This window comes from Oreochromis aureus, linkage group 1 (assembly GCF_013358895.1).
Source record: "Oreochromis aureus strain Israel breed Guangdong linkage group 1, ZZ_aureus, whole genome shotgun sequence".
Lineage (NCBI taxonomy): Eukaryota > Metazoa > Chordata > Actinopteri > Cichliformes > Cichlidae > Oreochromis > Oreochromis aureus.
This window is the reverse complement of record NC_052942.1, coordinates 24,167,520-24,188,117: the sequence shown is the minus strand read 5'-3', so window position 1 is coordinate 24,188,117 and position 20,598 is coordinate 24,167,520. Positions and strand designations below refer to the sequence as shown.

At 39.8% G+C, this 20,598-nt stretch overlaps 1 protein-coding gene across 3 annotated transcripts in view; it reads right to left on the bottom strand.

The window, feature by feature from the left end:
* Window positions 1-18,198, bottom strand: part of furina (furin (paired basic amino acid cleaving enzyme) a) — an 82,811-nt gene extending 64,613 nt beyond the window's left edge. Inside the window, exons 1-2 of one of the 3 annotated variants that reach the window (XM_031759510.2) lie at window positions 17,957-18,198; window positions 9,533-9,850 (exon numbers count right to left, since the gene is read on the bottom strand). In XM_031759510.2, the coding sequence (XP_031615370.1) occupies window positions 9,533-9,736 (204 nt within the window). In that variant the 5' untranslated portion in view covers window positions 9,737-9,850; window positions 17,957-18,198. Of the gene's footprint in view, window positions 1-9,532; window positions 9,851-13,586; window positions 13,606-17,376; window positions 17,701-17,956 lie in introns of those variants that run through there. The other 2 variants (XM_031759511.2, XM_031759512.2) reach the window with 2 other exon arrangements.
* Window positions 18,199-20,598: the final 2,400 nt, after the last annotated feature.

The following is a 20,598-nucleotide window of genomic DNA, read 5'->3' as shown; positions in this document are numbered from 1 at the left end:
GTACCAACTAACAGCCCAAATCCAACAGTTCAGCACTGGTTTGCACCATTCATTACTGAACTTCAAAGAAGCAAAGTCTAAGGCACATGCTACACTGACTGTACAGGGCTGCACACTCCATTGGAGCCATCAGCTCTCATTGGTTAAAGTGGACCAGAGCCACAGTACACAGAGTGGTGTGTTAAAGATTTATGAAGATATGGCACAAGTAAATCAGCTTACAAAATATGCTTAAGTATACTAAAATATTTAGAAGTACCAATCGACACAGCTGGTGTGTTTAAGCCACATTTGACTCAAGGACCCTTAAAGGCCCTCTGGGAACAGTAACATCATGCATGATGATGCACAAACCGTGATCCCAGTATAATAACCGTTGTCCCTCGAAGCTTTTGCTAAACACACACTGTAGACCAACTGATTCCGAATAATTTTAAGATCCTTGTAAATGTATCAATTCTATATGCCATATCTACCAGATAAATTACTCACGCTGTGTTTGACTACTGAATAATTCCTTTGGTGTTCACATTAGAGAAATGAGAAAAAAAAAAAGCCTCTCTCAACATCAAGTCCAGAAAGGCTTTTCCCCAGACCTGCATGCGTTCTTTCCAGATGAACCCACTTTCCATGTCAGCTACAGGAAAAGCAAAGAACAATTTCACAGTTTGTGACATTTCATATTTACTTCAAAGTAGGATGTTGCTAGTATCATGTTAGGTAGCTACAGCTCAGTGAATCAGAAAAGAGGCGTCGATTTAACACTTATTTAGCTATTATGAAGGTGCTGATCAGTCTCTTTTCTGGCAGATGAACACTGTGCTTGGCAGCACAAAGCAGGGGGGGAGAAGAAGAAAAAAAAAAAAAAAAAAAAAAAAAAGCAGAAGCACCTGTGCGTGATTGTACAAATCATGCAGCGGAGCTCCTTTCAACACTCAGCAGGTAGTTTCTTCCCCATCATCTGTGGGCCAATCATAACGGCTCAGAAAATTTTCCAGCAAATTTCTTCAACCCCCCCCCACAGTTAATCGCTTCAGGTCTCCAGAGTCCAATTATGCATTCTGTTCCTTCAGTCTTTCTATGCTGATGCTTTTCTCTAATTCAAGGCTATTGTGCATAGTGATAAAGTTTCACCAGAAAATAATTAGTCCTTTTAGCAGGTAGTTACCATTTACCAGACCGGAGAATCTGTTTTCAGGTTTTGTAGCCAGAACACTTTTATCGCTAGACTTTTGACTTAGACCCTTCATCAAATCTCATTTTCTGCACATTTATGCTACAAAATAAAAGAAAGAAGATTTTAAGAAACAGCTAGGTACCACTCAAGTAACCAAGGAGAAGTCTTCAAACTAATTATGTAAAATGTACTTCAAAACAGGCCTTATTTAAAAGACAAACTGTCAGTTTAAGTCAAGAAAATATACCTTCACTGTATGTCCCAGACACTGCATAAACACCACAATACTACACTGAACAAATTTAATAACAGAAACCATTCAGTGCTGCTGACAACACACTTTACTCAATGATTAAACCATGAGAAACTACTCATGTCCACGGGGTGTGACAAAGTCTGATTCAGAAAATGAAAAATGAGAAGACGGTGAGCGAGGAAAACAAACGCTGATCATAACTGAATGTAACCCAATCTCACAGAAACCTCCTTCACATGAAAGGAAACGTTACTTTTAACAAGCTCTGTAGATAAGTTCAATCCAACAGGGCCAGTTTATGGATTAGTGCAAATATACTTTGTGACATGTTTTATTTAGCCTGCATCAGCAAATTAAAGTAGTTAAATAAACTTTATTTCACTGTGGCAAACCTTTAAAATCTTCCAATACACATAATTTACCACAAAAACTCTTAAGACACCTACGCCAAATGTTTTTCCATGAAATATGGCAGGTCCTGGATAATTTTAAAGAAAGAGGGGAGAGTTATATACCTGGCTCACCCACTTAAACGTAACATTATGTTCTGGGATTTGACATTTTCTGATGTCATTTTTACTCATTTAAAACTCAATGACTGGTTGGTAAGTGTTTGCTCGCTGTTGCTAGGTGAAATCAGTCACAGACAGGGTGCTACCACTGCTCACTGGCAGACTGGTGCAGTCGTCCGTAGTTTGAATGGAATATGACCTTCAAAGTAAGAGTTCCAGTTTCCCTCATACTTTTCACAATAACGAGGAGGTTTTTGGTGCCGCGCCATTTAACTCTTTGCAATCAATTTCAGCTGTCGACTCCCACCAACCTTCAGCAAAAACTTGGGGTATACACGTTTCTCCAGTAACCAGCAGTTGCCAGGGGGTCGCCAACTGGTCTCTAGGCTTGTGGAACTGTGGGCTTAGATGCACAATAAATGTTGCAACACAATCAACACACCAAGTTAACACTTCTGTGTAAAAGTGATCACGCAAATTCTGTTGGCAATAATGTATTTGGTAAGAAAAACAAGAAATTCTCTCACTGCCTCATGAAGAAAAATTTTTAATTTGCCTGTAAAAGTTTAAGTTAAAAGTAATCTGGGGGAGGAAAAAAGAAAAAAGCTTACAAACTCAGCTTTATCTTTTGAACTAAGAACTGTGGGCTAGATTGAAGAGACGTTCAGGGGGCCCTAAGTGTGCTGCCGTGTCATGAGTTACTGAGACACAGGAGACTCATCACATGCACTTCATCAGAACTGGAGAATTTCCATCTTTTTTCACTACTCCTTTAATCTTGTGCTGGACAGAATATTAATCATCTTTAAAAAAAAAAAAAAAAAAAAAAAAAAAAAAAAAAAAAAACGGGGGGGGGTGGTGGTCTTACCACTTCAAAAAGGAGGAAGAAATGAGCACATTAGATAGCAGAAACGGGCCAAGATGGTGCCATGGAGTACAGTGAGAACACTATACAGAAACAATCCTCTCTTACAAGCAAAGCCCTGGGGTAGACCAGCAGAACAAGCTAGGAGGGCAGTTGGTCTCTAAATAGATCAGCATCAAGAACACAGGCGTTTTTATCCACCAGCAGCAACATAAAACCACTGCTCACAAGAAGGGAAGTGACAGGCTTCTGAGGACTTTGGCTTTGAAGTGAGTGAAGGAATAAATGAGCTATTGATTCATTATCCTTTTCCTTCCACCTCTGTTTATGAATAATCAAAGGAGGAAAAACTTACCAATACCAAGGAAACATTTTAATTACTTTAAATTATTATTCTTTTCTTATTAACGAACACTAGTATCCTTCACATTCCAGGAGCAGGAGGAAGCAGAAAAAGGTTCTACTGACACAAGCTCTTTGCAAGTAAAAGCAGCACTACTGTGTTAACTTCTAAGACTTCCAAGGAAGCACAAGTTAAAAATGATGACATGCCAACTTCCCCATTCTTTAGTAATTGCAAGACATGGCGTTACATAAATACCTCACGAGTATAAGCAGCATGATTCTTCAATAAAAGAAAGCGCAAGGTTGACCTGCAACATTTTCAGAAACTAGTTAAATATTGAGACTTTAAGCCACACCGTCAGTGAGGGAACAAGATGACAGCAGAAATGCACAATGTTAAAAAACACGTGATTTAAAAAAATAAAATATGCAAAGCACTGGTTTCAGCTGATAAAATGAGAAATTATGACTATGTTGCTGCATTTTCAATTATGCCTTTGATCTTATTCCATCTGATCCCATTCACTGATCACACTATAATGATTTTTAACATTGTGTCAGTCCTTATCAAATCACATCTTACCACCAACAGCAATTCCCCTAATCCCATCTGACCATTTATTTAAATACCAGCATAATGGAGGAGCAATTGAAACAGATGTGCCACGAAAATTTAAGGTCCTCTTGAAAAACTGCAACGCAAGTCTGAAACTGGGTCTTTAAAATGTAAAATAACCATCCGGAGACGCAAGTTGGCAGTTAATACCCATATGCCACAGTGTGAGTCAGCAGTTTCCTAATTTTATTACCTTTACTTAGTTTTAATTATTCTCCTTATTCTTAAATGGCCCTATAATCTCGACGTAATGTCAAAGTGAGAGGCGTAATCTATTTGCAGACCACTTGGTCACCGCAACCCTTTACTTTTAAAAGAGATAGTCTGGTTAATTTGAGGCACGTTTACAGGAATGTCTTTGCCTTTAACAATCAAGGGAGGATGAGAAAAAAGAAAGACTTATAAAGGCAGCCAAGTAAGGGGTAGCACATAGAGGGAGTATAGCTCAGTTGTGACAGTTTGTGCACTTAGTGTGTCAAGAGTTTTACATGATTTGCTGCTATCAGACAACAACTTGATGGCAGCTTTCAAGTTTCTGCACCGTAAAACAACCAGCTCAACTCTCACAGTCTCTGGCTCGGTTTGATTGATTAGCAGTGACAGAAAAACAAACTGGACTTCAAGTGAAGTTTACCTTCAACACGACTTCAAGTACTAGCACCAGCAAAGAAAGACTGACGAGTTGCATCAGCCAGCACCAGCTGGGTGGATATTTTTGTGTTAAACAAAAAGGAGATCAAACTATATATAGTAAAAAAACCCCAACTGATTTAATGCCACTGTGATTCTGATTCAGCAGCCCCAATACAAATACTACAAAACTGAATGAGAAAATGTCAAATCAAAGTTAAACATCCATTACCATTTAAAAAAAAAAACAAAAAAAAACCATATCCCTGACTCACTGCTTTGGGTCAGCCAGCTAGACTTTTGTTGCCTGTGAATCCCCTGCTCTACAGAACAGATGACACATAGATTACTCAAAAGGAAAAGTACTCAGTAGCTGCAGTCATAAATCCGACTGGTATATAAAGAGACATAATGCGCTGAAGTCAGCTGATTCTGCAGTTTACAGCATGGAGTTACACCACATGAAATCGAATCACTCATCAAGCAAAATTATCTCAAACTTATCTACCCGGCTCGTGCAATGCATCGTGTACGATTTGTTGTTAATCTTTTTGTTTACAGAAATGTCTTCGCCCAGGGTTTGGTCCACTAGGCACATCAGAGTTTGGACATGTCCATCGTTGGTGGGTTTTATTTTGCCAATTTACTTCTCTGCCTCTTTTGAATATGTCAGTGAATTACAGACTTGTACAGGGTAACCATCTGAAGATGAGGCCTCCTTGGGTGGCTGTAGCTCAAGTGGTAGAGCAGGCCATCTACTAATCGGAAGGTTGTTGGTTTGATCCCTGGCAACTAACCCCAAGTTGCTCTCCGATGTAGCAATCAGAGTGTGAATGTTAGATAGAAAGCACTAGAAAGGAAAAAAAAAAAAAAAAAAAAAAAACTTATGAATGGGGCACATTGCGTAAAGTGCTTTGAGTGCTCAGGTAGAGCAGAAAAGAGCTATATAAGAACCAGTCCATTTACCATTCCTTTTTGTTGTATTGAAAGAGTTATACACAGATGTTGCTCTAGATTCTTAATAGTATGATTAGCAAATCTAAACAGTGGAGACCTGACATTGTAAGTTAAAAGGTAAGACAAAGCACCACTGTGGAAGTTTCCATTAAACTGTCAAGACTCATAAGAAATCCACAAGAAGCTAGCTGCCTACTGCTAGCGAGCATCATTATCTGAAATAACCTGATGTTATAGGTTGTGCATCCTGAAAATTGAACCGTATATGAAGTAACCCATATGTGGAAAATGGGATAATCTTACACATCCACAATGGCGCTCTGGGTTCAGCATCTTGCCCAAAGAGACGTCAATATCTGACCTAAATGAGTGTGGTTCGAATCACTAACCTTCTGATTAGCAGACGTCCCTGCCAATCACTTTATCCCCAGCTTTTATTGGTCCCAATTTTCGCCCATATCGTCTAATTTACAGGATCAGGATGGGACACGCAGCGATAACTATATCTAATGATGGCTGTTGGATTGATGGGTAATTTTAACCTATGAACTGCAATTAATGCAGACACCTTCATGAGAACATGCTCACGTGTCACATAAAAATTGTGGGTTGGTTAAGGGAGAGGTTGTATGGATGCCATAGAGCGAGCAGCATGAGTGAAGGCGAAATAAAAACAACCATCATCAGCGCTATAAAACCTGCTCAGCTGCAGTCTTTGATCCTCCCCTCCAGCTCCCCTGCTTAATTTGAACACCTGCACACACCGAGCCACACGCACAGCCCCGCTGCTCACACACGCCACGCCTGGCCACACATCGCTCACACAGCAACTCTCACTTCCCATCAGCTGTAGGCAGAAGGGGCAAACAGATTTGTTTGTTTCCATCTCTGAAGGAATGACTTCATTTTAATCAATGAGCAGTGATGTTATGCCGTCGGGGCAGCGCAGAGCATGAGCACGTCTTTATTTTAGTTATCACTTATTGTTATAGCTAACCTTTCAAAGATCATCAGCAAAATGCCAGGGACTGAACAGATGTGGGCGTTTCATGTCATTTACTCTTAAGGTTTTATATGCAAGTCGATGTCTCCTGAAGCCTGTGCCTAAAACGGTCAATTCAATTAGAGCTGCAATGGGGGATCATTTTCACCACCAACTATTCTATTGATTTAATAAAAGACATCTGTGAAAACATCTCATCGGTTTTACAGATCTATAAATGTCTTTGTCTCTGTGTGTCAAACAGCTCAAAATACCCAAAAGACGTTTGAACCACAGACCTCTGGAACAAAAAGCAGATTGGCATTTCCACCCATTCCCTTAAAACCAAAACAGAGTTCTGGTATTCAATGCTTTAATAAACTGAGTGCCTGCTGCATCTTTGTTAAGACAAAATCATTAGAAAAAAGGTTAATCTTCTTGAGTCATCATTAATTTTTTCGTCCTTTTCACACTAACCTTGAGTGCACACAGAGGAAGTGAATGTTGGTAACGATCGGTAATCCGTCTTGTGAATTTCTCTTTGATAAATCAAACTCAGGTTTTCATGTAATGCCAGCAGCCCAGCATGTGCACATTAGGACACAGGTAATGGTGGAATTCCTTAGCAGCATAAGATGGCTGCCATAGTTCTTCCTGCAGAACATGTACGAGGTCAGGGCTGCTGCCTTTTTCAGCAGGATAGTGGATCTAATGTTGGGTTGTATTTACTCAACTATTCTCAAAAAACAAACATACATGTATACCATTTTATGGATCGAACTTTAAAAAAAAAAAAAAAGTTTTTAAATGGGAGGTTTAATAAGAGGGATAACTGATTTAAGTGAAAACCTGGAACATCTGTTTTTCATTCAGTTCATGTTTCAGACTTCAGAGACCTCAAGGCTTTACTCAGCATCTTTCCAGCTAACTTTATTAAGCCTGCTTTGTTAGACAGACCCACGCTCTGCCTTTTTTCCTGTCTTAGATGCTGCGTCAAGACTACCTCATCAATCTAGCTCTGGTCAGACAAAACGGTCCATTTTCCTTCCATAAAACATCATAAAATCTTTTAAGTTGCTGAGACAGGCCGAACCATGCAGAACCTCATCTCCAGAGTGCAGTTTTGTAACTACATGGGTGTAATTGCTTTGTCTGGGTTTCTTGTTATTCACAGCCAATACATAGTTAAAGGATTAAATGTGTAGGATTACTCACTAGTCTTCATGCTGTGATTCAGAGCACAAATAACATTCCTAGTCACGACCAGTAATACCATATGGTGCAGTGCGGAATATTGTTCCCTGAAAACAAGGTGAAGCTACACGGACTGAAACATCTGCATAAATACCTGCTTGTTCCTCAATCATTTTCTAAACCAGAAAAATTGTATATTTATAAAAACAAAAGTAATACAAATGCACACCGGCATTCAAAAAGGAAACAAATGGGTCACTACCTACGAGCTTACCTCAGTCCCACCTCTGTCAGTTGTGTTAGTGTTTTTAAAATCAAGTATTATTTACATGTATAATTTGAATTGGTTTGAGTTGTTGGTGAGTGTTTAACACTGTTCAATATCATAAAAATAATCAACCATTTCCCATTCATGTTTATTTTACAAATATATCCAGTTTTCACTTTCTTGGGGTGAAACATAGATCCAGTGTAACACAGCTCTGTCACATATACTTAAAGTTACTTGTTATGATTGTTTCATACAGAACAAAACAATTTTGAAGCTTGAAAAATCCATTTCCCCGAGACATGTTGGCCACATTTCATTCCGAGAAGAAATAAAAATAAAAACTTTATAGGGACTCATTACTATTTCACACAGACGTATAAAACAATTTAAAAGGAGGTTATTTATTTAGATACGTTTCACAAGCTGCAGTATTACATCTGTGGTTTTATTTCATACATGGATACTGGCTCTGTGTTGACTTTGAAGCTTATTACTCCTGTGTGACACCTGTTGAGCCATTTTTTCCCCTCCGACTGGGTTAGCTGTTAATCACCGATACATGACAACAATTCAGCTTTTGACAGTAGTCAACACAAAGAAGGCACTCCTTCATACTGAAAGACTAAATTAACTTTTCCCCTCTTTCTTTTGCAAGGGGAGGGTGTGATAAAGTTGAAGGATAACTTTGTTAATTGGTTTCCATCGAGTCCAAACAGGAAGTCGTAAAAAGTGCCTGAAGATTACAGGAAATAATTATCTGTAAGTTGCTGGCCACATCTTCTGAGCTTTGAAAACTATGGGCATTGTAAAATCTTCATTTTAAAGCTTTCACATATTGAAAGCAGTTCTAAAAAAAAAGATCAGTACCAGGTTTAGGAATATGCACAACAATCTGCTCATTATTCAGTGTTTTCACTGTTGTCTTTTTTACTTAGATTCTTTAATATCGTCATCAATAAAAACTATAGAAGTTATGAGGCGTTTCCTGCTTTAGGGGAGTTTTGTATGTTTGTATACTGCAGTTTTAGCCTACAGACTGAACTAGCTCACTACCCAGCTCTACAAAAACAAAACAATAAAATAAACGCAATCAAAGTGACAAACAATCAGGGTTGATTTTTATTTTTATTTTTTTAAGAGTTTTCAAAAATCAGATTTCTTGGAAGAAATTCCTGCTTCCTGTAGAACCCGTCTCATAACAATGATCATGTAAAAAAAGCACTGGCAGGACAGGTAATACATAATGCTTCCATCACACCATAACAATACAGTCACACAATGGGCCAAAGAACAGAAAACCGGTTTTAACTGGAAACATCAACAATGTGAAGAAATCAGAGTGCTTGTCTTCTGATGAGAAAGTTTGCTCTCAGACTGCTGAGCTAACAGCAAGCCAGAAAACAATGGCTTTAAAAATAATCACTAAAATCATCAAGAAACTCTCATAACTGATTTCATAAATGTTTAGAGAATATAATAACAGAATTTACCAAGTCAGAAATTAGACATAACAAGGACACACTGTGCTCATTGCTGCAAGCCCACCTTCTTTCTTCAGGAATTAGATAAGCCCTATATTTAGATAGTCAAATTGAGGTTTGTTTAAATTTCATATGAACTGTTTATAACCCCTAATCAAGAGTACTTCAGGTCTTTAACACTCCCATATGAAAACAATGCAACAGCAAATGCAGGAAAAGAAAAAGAAAATGCAGCTTATTACTTACGTGTCCATAGTTGATGAATCCATGTTTGCTAGCAATTTGATCAGCTTCCTCCTGACCTCCAGGTATGTGGACAGCCCATGTGTTGGTGTAGACCTTCTGACCCTGTACCGGTCCACAAACCAGCAACACCAACAGAGGCCCAAGCAGCAACTCCAGCAGCCTCAACCTGCGGCCTACGGAGGGAGATGGATGGCCAGTAGCCATGGGTTCCCCTAGTGCAGCACAGTCACTGAGCACAGCGCCTCACCAACAGGCCGGGGCTGCTCACAGTACATGCAGGTGCACGGAGCGTCAGAGAAAAGAACAGTCACAAATCACCTGAAAAGAAAAGGCAAAAATAACAAAAAGGTACAGTATTAAAACAAGATACCGTAAGTTTTTAAACTAACAAAAGATTTAAAGATACACAAATCAAATTTCCACAGAACACAAGAACAAACACACGCAAGGGAAGGGGGGGAAAAGAAAAAAGTAAACAGTTCAATTTTAACCTTATCGTCTTCCTTTATGTTCCTTAATCCACCAAATAAAGGGGAACAAGAAAGAAATAGGCTTGGTGTGGAAGTTTACAGATTTTAAATTACACTGTAATGTGACTGCTGAGGTGTTGCAAAGAAAACTGACCACATTAAATATGTTAATCTGTTTTGTTCATCCACGCACGTTGCAGCCCAGCTAAAGACAGCCATTTGATAATCCCACAGGAAGAGTCGGACGCCCAGCCCCAAAATGATGTTGCGGTCAGACATGCAGCGGCAAATTTTGGTGTTTATGCTCTCTTGGGAGGATACAGTAGATGCCCTTTACAAACAAAAAAAAAAAAAAAAAAAAAAAAAAAAAAAAAAAAATGCTGAGGTATACTGAGTTGGCAGCAGAGGTGGAGAAGTGTGGTTGGAAAGCTAGACTACGCCCTGGATGCTGGGGGAATCACAGCAGAGGCAGTTTCGGTATGAGGTGCAGGATCGGCTTGAGGGAGCAGTTTGAATGCCTGAAGGTAGCAGCGGCAGCCACCGAATGGCTGAGGCCAAAGGACAGAACATCAAGTGTTAGAGGAGAAAAAAAAAAAAGTTTCCGATTTGAGTGATGCCATTTCTTTGTAAAATGCTGACTGATGTGTTATCAGCCACTCATTGGAAAACATCTAACACAATCTTATGAATGAGACAAAGCAATTTATCTTATCAAGCCACAGCAGCCAGTGCGAGCAGAGAGATCTCAGCTTGCGGTGATTGTTTGCTGATACAATTTTGCGTCTGAGCTGTTGTTTAGAGTCAAGGTCAGCTGTGGCTGTTGAGACCATTATCCAAAGTGCTAACTCTGTTGTAATCTTAAGCTCACTATGCTGCACTAAATAAAGTGCTTCCATTCGGCCTTTACATTGCATCTGCACTACTGTGGGACGGAGCTTTCCATCCTTTCGCAGGTGTTACAGCCTCTGTGTTAGCCATTCGACAAATTAAAAGACTTGAAATTAACTCACACTCCAAATGAACAAACAAGCGCTTCGAGATTTCCCTGAGCAGTTTGTTGTGAGGCACGAATGATATGTTAAGAGGTGGAAGGAAAATTTAGCTGTGAACTTGGAGTCACTTTTAGGTACAGTGTTACCAAAGACACAGATTAAAAATATCCCACCAATCCATTCATCACAACAACAGCACACAAAACAAACATCATCTTTACTATATGAATATATTACATATATTTACATTAAACACACACACACACACACACACACACACACACACACACACACCTTATCTAGATTTGAGGTGCGGTAGGAAGCAATCTACATAGGAATGTTTCATCCCTGTCCTCAACTTTTTCCTCCAGTTCTTCCCAGGAGGACACTGCAGCATTCCCAAGCCAGGCAAGAGACAACATAATTTCTCCATCAAGTTCTGGGTCTGTCCTGGAGGTCTTGTTTCAGCTGGTCATGTCAAAAATATCTCACTTGGGAGACATCCAAGGCAGATGTCCAAATCAGCTCAAGTGGACCAACACAACATCTCTTAGAATTCCAGGATTTTACACCAGAAAAACCCATTAATCAACAGATAAGTGTCCAAACCTTGTGTGCTCTAAAGCTTTTTCATTTGGTTGCATTCATGTCACAAGTTAAAGTACAAATTTAGACAATTATATGATTGTGACCCTACTATCCTACCCATCATGCTTAGGCCACATCTCGTAAGTAAGTAAAGTAAGTAAGTAAAATTTTATTTATATAGCACATTTCTAGATAGAAATCACAAAGTGCTTTACAAGATATAACAGATTAAAAAGACAAAATACAAACAAAGTTAGCAAAAAGCAATTTTAAAAAGATGTGTTTTCAGCTGTTTTTTAAAAGTAATCAATGAATCAGCGGATCGTAAGTCCTGAGGAAGGGAATTCCAGAGTCTGACGGCCACAGTAGCAAAAGCTCTATCACCCCTAGTTTTCAGTCTCGTATACGGAGTGACAAGTAGGCCCTGACTACTCGACCTCAGAGACCTACTAGGGGCATCTCGTATCACTTAGAACTTGATACATGAGCCATCAAGAACAGCCTGATACTTCTGTCCACGCCTTGAGATAAGGAAAGACATCTGGATCCAGATTAGTTTGTTACATTTTCTTCATTAGAACATCAAGACAATGTCTTCTGGGTTTCTGATTTAACACAGAGTCCTTCCAAAATTCCTGGAACATGACCCCCATCGACACCAAAGTTTAGTCACTTGTAATTCGGGAAAGCCAAACCTTTTAGTGACACTATGAGTAAGCCTGAGAAAACTAACAAACAAACTCAAATCGATTATGACACTTTCAATGACTATCTACTCACTATTTTGTCGTTATCAAAAGCTGATATTCTGCTGAACACTCAACACAATTCAAGGCTGCTTCCCAGGAACCTCTGCACTGTGAAATGTCAAAATACCTCTAACAGCAATTTGTCCTAAATGTGCAACTTTCAGCGTGATTTTTTTGTTAGGTTTATATCAACCATGATGTTAAAAAAACAAGAGAGAGAGAGAGAGAGAGAGAGAGAGAGAGAGAGAGAGAGAGAGAGAGAGAGAGAGAGAGAGAGAGAGAGAGAAATACAAATATGTGGTAGATCTCCATCACTTCAGTATTAAAGTTTCTAGAACAATGGTGGCTGTACTATTGCTCCAGTGGTGGAGCTTATTGCTCAGAAACACAGGGGAAGTCTCCTGGCATAACCTCTTCTTTTGCATACGTGTCAAAACATCTTTATCTTTTGTTGCCAGATGCTATACACTGTAACAAAATGTCTTTGGTAACTGTATTCCCTAACACAAATACCAGATTAATGCAGAGTCTGCCAACTCACTTGAATTAACAACATCTACCTTTTAAAAGCTCCTTGTTATCTGGAATAAATAATGCATATGTAGAACTGACAGGCTGCATGAGGTGAGGACTTAAAAGTGTACATCAAACATCAGAGTCCAGACATTTACTCATCCCTTTACTAGGTCCGACTTTGTTCAGTGTGTTGTGAAGCTACAGGTCACATCATTAGCAAAAAGCAAGCAAACAGGTCAGCCCGACTGTGGCTGACCCGGCAAGCTGCTAATCTATGTCAGGACGTTTCAAGAGTAGATTTTGATTGCATAAATCCCTTCACATCAGAAACAACTATAAATAAAAAGTGACATGTATAAGAAAGCGAGCAGAACAAATCAGGTGTCAGAAATACATCTCAAAAACACCCAAATCCCTCCATCGACTGTTAATTCCCCCTCTCTGCTCAGATAAGCCTGTTTTACAAACAGAAATATCTAGCCAAATTAAAAAATTAATCCAAACACGCCATATTAATTACATGTTTACCTTTTTATTGCCCACTCAATTTGTACTGAAATAGACACACAAGAGTTTGCTCCTGTGTGGATTTTACATCCTTCTGAAAAGCTCAAAGGTTACAGCTACTTAAACAAATATTTGCATAAGTATTAAAATTAGGTTAAAATGATCAAATTTTTCAAATTAAAAGGAGTCAAGCACTCAAAGTATTACAGATGAACATGATGGCATAACTCACTTAACTTTGTCTTCTTTCCTTTAATGCAGTAAGTATCAGCGAGTGGCCGATCCCTGTGCTCTGTTTGGTTTCACACGCACCTTCTTTAAAGCACATTTGCCTGTGACCTCACCTCAGTGCTCAACCACTCAGTTTCTCCAACGTCAGCTTGGAAAACCCACATACCGTGGCCCAACAACCGCTCAACTACTTTACAGTCTGCGAGAGACAAAGACGAAGCCGACTGCTGGGCTGCGAGGTCTTTAGTGTTACCACGGTAAATGATACCATATGTCAGACTGCGATAACACAGGTTATTACAGAAAAAACCTGCGCCATATTATAATTAGCCAAGTATCATTAAACTCAAAGGATAATACCGCCCTCATTACCGATCTCATCAGGACAATTTAGAAAGGAAAACAGTTTACACCTCATCGGTTTATTGTTTACATTTTAATGAGATAAAAATGAACTCAAATGCATTTAGCCCATATGACCCTTTGAGAAATACAAATATCTGGCAATTATGATTCTCTCTCACATTGTGACATACACAAAAATCAATATTTCTCCGTTGGCGGACTCAAATAGCCTCCAGAGGGTTCTGAAGATAATCTGTGTATGTAGCAGAGTGATGAAATGACAATAACAATACTGATAAGTTAAATCATGAAAATGCTACGAACAACATAATAAAAATTAAATTAGTGCTCTCTGCTAAATATTGCAAGAGATTACTGGAGAAGTGGAGTCAAGCCAAAAATATTCTCTAGTGTGAAACGGAGAACCCTCAGTGCACCACAGCAAGTGTTCCCATCCAGGATACTACAAACCATCAACTTCTACTTCTTTAAACTGTCTACAAGCACAAGTCAGCAATTCTTGGACATCTACGGTAAAGCAACACTTTGTAAAACCACAGCGTTTCTGAATGTGTAGATTAGAATCCTCAGGGACAATCTGGCACTTCCAATCAATTGACATGTTGTGATGCCACGCGTTTACATTGCCTAGCATGCCCTACAACAACCCCAGACAGTTTTTTTCCTTTCATACATATGCAAGAGCACTGTTCTAGCCAAAAGTGCAAATAAACTTGTTTAACCACTTAGGGCAAAAAGCACACCAGTGAGTACAACCAGGATATGAAGGCATGCAAAGAGGAGATACGAGAACCTGGTGGCGTGCAACCCAGTCACAAACAAATGACTGAGCCAAACACTCGCCTGGATGGAAATGACTGCTAAAAATAAAAGCGTTACTTAAAATTTCCAGGGAAAACATTGCCTAGCCTACTTTTATGCTTTCATTTGACTTTTAATGTGTCACTGTTGTTGCCCTATAATGCTCCTGCTGCTGGTGGCACCCTGTGACAACAGATGCACATTTCGAGTTAGGCAGTCTGTCATCGGAAACTACCCTTTATTTTGTTCCCACTAATAAATGCTGTTGCCTGCAAGCTGCAACCGCCAATAACACTTTCACTGTTTTTCATACATCTTTATAAATACCATTATTCCAAATTTCATTTAAATATCATGTTATAATTTTGAGGCTATATCACCCACCCCTAGTATCATTACCAGTATTTGGCAATTTCAAAATCTGACATTCCAATATGTCACACAACATTTTTTCCTTCTTTCAGAAACAGATTTCTTTAACATTTGTTATGCATTTACTTGTTTACAGCTCTGCTAAGATCAGCTGGTTGTTGCGTTCCAAACCCATGTTGCCAACAGGAAGTTGCAGAGTACCCTCTGGTTTAAAAACATAAAAATAAATAAAATACTACTATCACAATATGCATTCTCAACATTTCTAACATGGTTGAAAGGAGTTTCTCACGCGTTTACTTTTTAAAAAAATTTTGATTAATCAGCTGTTCTAAATGGTGATGAGCAAAAACCAATCAACCTAACAATGATCGTTTTTCTAAAATGGATTTATCAATAACCTCTTAATAGGTTATCCTACTCCTGTTAGAGACAGAGGTAGGATTATTCCCCTCCCCCTTTTCCCTCAGATACTTAAGAGTAACCTTTTAAAGGAAGCCGACTGAACCAGCAGAATATTCGTGTTTCTATCCTTCCATGTGCTGAGGAAAGCCTCTGGATGACACACAGGTTTCACTGCTGAATAAAGCAGGAAAACAGAATTCATGGCATTTTGAGAAGTGTAACTGCAGTGTTAACTTTTTCCCGTCACAGATTTCCACTGAAGAACTAAAGAACTCAAGATGAAGCCTGCTTTTGAAATAGATACCTGTATTATTGAAGGGAAAGAAGAAGAAAAAGGAGAAGAGCTTTGGGACCACTACTTGTTCACATGTGCTTTTAAAAAGTGTTTAAAAAATAATAATTTTTTAAACACCACTGTGCATCTTTATAGAACGAGCCCTGTGTTAAACCTAAACCTGGCACAGCTGCAAGTATAAAACCCTTTTATAAAATATCCAAGCTAAACCTCTCCTGTTATTGTTTATGCTCTTGAATGCAGGTTTCTAATAGCAGGGGCGGCTTTTTATTCATCCCCGGGGTGCATGTTTTCACCATTTTCCCATTTTTTGTGTATCCCACCTTCTTAGACACACAACTATAACCAAACACATCATCAGTGCAGTGTTCCCAGTTTAAAAAAACCTTCATTGTCCACAGAATATCATGTGCTTTGCTATCATTTTTTGAGAGTGAGCTATAATTTTTATTATTAAACCTATTTGAGGGTTACTGGAGAATTGATTATCACCCTGCCCTATTAGTGCTTGCAAACAACACACACACACACACACACACACACACACACACACACACACACACACACACACACACACACACACACACAAAAACCCCACCATGCTCATCTGCCCCTCCTCCCCCCCCTCTGGAACATGCGTTTTGTTCCAGTGTTGTCATCTAACTACTTCTCCAGACTTCCTGCTGCAATTTCAGCATCATATAAACACCTATGTAATATTTTTTCCGACCACGAGAGCTCTTTGTAAATTTCAGTTTTTCTTAAAAGAGCCAAGAGTACAGATGAATTACGTTAAAAATCTGGTATGACAAGGAAAAGCTTGCTCAGATCTATAAAGCATCAAATGCTTGCATTGAGAACAACATGCATTGTGTTTTTGTAATGTGGTACATGTCACTGCATGCAAGGAGCTTTACAGTTTTGTTTTTATGTTTATCCATAACGATGAGCAGCTCTATATTGCCACAGCAGAGAGATAAAATTATCAGTAGGTGTAACAATAATGGGAAAAACAGAGGCACAACAAAAGCAGGTCAGCTCCCACGATCAGTGCAGCATATAGTGTGACACTTAATATTCAATGTTCAGTCACATTTCATAAACCCCAAAAGAGATTTTCAGGGAAAGCTAATCCAGATTATGTCTTAAACTATACAAGACATGCATGTAAACTACAGCAGGCCAGACAGCGAGGTTAATAACTTCACCCCCAACAGTACTTAAACTACTCACATGTGCCAAATTAACAGCAATAGCTGATCAGAACATTACTCAAAGCAAACTGTGTGTCTCAGTCTCCATATTCACTGGATATACAAGAGTTCCTATAAACTGCATGTGGCAACAACAAGTACTTAGCCTTCAGAAGACGGTAGCAGAGATTAACTGCAGTACAGATCAGGAAGGAGGAAAAAAAAAACTTCTTTCTCGGGCCTTAAATGCCACGAAAAAAAAGGGGGAAACGCTTTGATGTTTACCAGCTAAAGTTGAGAGGTTTTCGTGTGTCAGCTGACGGCGGAGCTGCTGCGAGTTTGCGGTCGCTTAAACTCACCTCACAGGTTAAGTCCGTGACAACAACACGCTGTCATAATTTGGCTCGGAGCAAGAGGTTGGAGCTGATCCGATGATGACTCCTGCGCTTGACAAATATGTCTGAAACTGTAACCGCGCCGCGATTAACGCAAACTTGACGCCGCGGTAGGCTGAGCTATTCCGCCTCACAGGTGCCTCCCCTTTTTTCCCCCCTCTCTTCTCCCTCTCTCTCGTCTCATCCGCCCCTGGCGAGCATTTCCTCACATTTTACTCCTCACAGCACGGATCAGGAACGCCACGATTTTTTTTTCTCCTCCACTCCGCAGGAACAGCCACAGAAACCAGACGCGGCGCAGTCGACGTCAGCTCGGCATGTGTGTGTGTGTGTTTGTGTATAGGCGAGAGGTCTCCCCCTTTTCAAGCACACACCCACAAACTGACAGGATAACAAACAAACAAAAATATCAACACGTCGTCCGGTTCTGCCCTGTGTCACGGACCCGGTGGTCCTGACACCGAGGGCTCGGTAAACTTGGCAGCCCAAACAAGTAACGACACAAGCTAAAGCAGACAGGAAACTTACCGACGGCTCAACTTACCAGCTGCCGTTTACATCCTGCTCCACACGGCTTGTTGCTGCCTCACAACGCGGTGTTAGAACCGACGACGACGCGACGAAACCGCAAAAAAACTGATAACATCGAATTGCTGGTTATAAATAGTCATGATAACCCTCCGGTGTGTGGCTGAGTGGTCCGTACAAGCCCCAGGAAATACGTCACGGCCGTGAATGTAGCGGAGACGTTAGAGGAAAACTACCGAGCTGCGGCGCTGCTACAGCCCCACCTGCCGGCCACAGGCGGCGTCGCACCCTCATGCCGACACCGAGGCTGTGTCCGGCAGCTGCCAAACACGCTATTGATTCCTAGAGGGGTCATTTATTATAGTGAAAAACACGCAGTGGATGCCAATCTGTTATGTGTGCGTGACTGTATGCCAATAAAGCTTACTGTAGTTGAGAAAACTGCTGTTGGCCCCATTAATTTACCAGCTTCCTTAAACTTTAAAAGGTCGGTTAAAAAAAACAAAAACAAAACATGCATTTATATCACAGTGCAGATTATGACCTTTTGGCATATGTGGAAAATAACCTATATGTTATCTGAAACAGGTTTAATGCGTTTTAAAAAGCACATTTGCAGCATTTGGTCCAAGCCTGATGGCTATAATTTCCTTTGTTACAGTTTTCTCCACACAAACTCTAATAGTTTTTTTTTGTATGTTTGTTTATTTGTTTTATCTCATGATGCTGTCTTGTTCTTTTCTCCTCAACAGACAAGTGGTCATAGTCGATAGCTGCCACTCCCAGAGCCTGGTCCTGTCCAAGGTCTTTTCCTGTTGAAAGGGAGTTTTTCCTTCCCACTTTCACAAGGGCTATCTCATACAGAGTCGTTGGATTATTGGGTTTTTCTCCCGATTACCTTCCAATGTAAAGGACTTTGATTCTATTTAAATTCTTCACAATCAGTCCCTTTGATGTATACCTGTATAGTAAATTTACATTTACACAAAATCTCAAAGCACACATGGGTTTGCCTCAAAGCATGCAAATGACTGGCTTAGACCAAGGAGGACCCCTATCGCCTCACCGTAGGAGGGTCTCTATGTGCCTTTGAGGTACCCCGGCTTTTACCCACAGTGCAAAGACATGCATGTTGGGTTAACTGGTGAATCTAAATTGGCTGTAGGTGTGAATGTGACTGTGAATTGTTGTCTGTCTTTGTGGGTCAGCCTTGGGACAGACTGGCGACTTGGCTAGGGAGTACCCCGCCTCTCCTTCCATAATAGCTGTGGTAGGCTCCAACCTAACCCTGAATTAGATAAGTGGAAGTAAATGGATGGATGGAAAACTCATATGTTAATAATACTGTATAGTCCCTGATTTTCTGTGTCAGATTTAACCCGACTGTAATTAGATGCATGCACCATGTGGGCTGCCCCTGAAGCCAGCGCCTGGTTCCCTTCCATATGGGGACGAACTCAGCACCAGGGTTGCATGTCATTAATTCATCTCTCTCACTCCATTTCCTGTCAACTGTCTAATGGAGCATTTTAATAAATTAACATACTACCACAAAAATAATGGGAAAAAATTAACATAATATCAAGAAAAATGATTAACTATTTTTCAGATAATACAGAAACCAGTTTATTAAACAACCTCCAGCATAAAGCAGGATTTTAAACCTACTCCAGGTCCCGGTGGGCAGGCCCATTTCTTAAATCAGAAACCAAATGATAAGCAGTGAACTTGGGGCTCTAGGTTTAGTTTCTCACTTGCCTCTTTCTTTCAGCATCCTTCAATAATTTAGTGAGGCCACCTGCAACAGTCTATGGAGCAAACACTTCAAATGCTATTGCATTCATCAAATGTTAAACTGTTGCATAGTTTAAACTATTCAGCTTAAACCTGTTTCCTTGACTACCCATTTTCCATGAGTGCTTATTCAGCTCACTGGGGGCCTATCACAGCTGACTCAGGGCAAAAAGAGGGGTAAAACCCAGAGAGATCATCATGTCATCACAGGCAACACAGACACTCACAGTTCACATTCACACCCACCCCTAAAAGTTGACACACTGAAGTGAATATTCAGACAATTTGCAGTTTTAGACTTTAAAGTCTCAAATCATGACAGCTAAAATGTTGTAGCAATGGCTAACTGAGGCTACATCTTTTAATTACTGACTTACTGAAAGTGATCAGTTCAGTTATACCATTAAAAAAAACAGAAATTTTCGTTTTTATCCCTTATTTCTTTTTTAATTTATTTATTTTTATTGATAAGTTAAAACAATAGCATATTCTGCAGATTTTAGAGCATTTGTTTGTTTGTTTGTTTTTTGTTGTTTGTTTAGAGAAATTAAAGAATTTGAGTTTGTCTTGCAAAGCTTATACAAGATTCATAAATGACGTGATTGCATTGTTGTCCAGAGACGGTAAGCTGGGCACACTCAAAGGCCATATCCAGCTGTATTGAAGGATTCTTCCATCAAATATGCAGCATTTCATAAAATGAAATGAAATCCTGCTGGAGGGGGGGGAAAATCTTTTAAGCGCACTGAAAGCTCTATTTCCACTGACACAGTGCCGGTGTTATACTGTGCAGTTGTGCCTTGCTACCTTTTGAGAAGCAGCCAGCATTCTGACAGGATTGAGAATCTATTATTATGCAGCTAT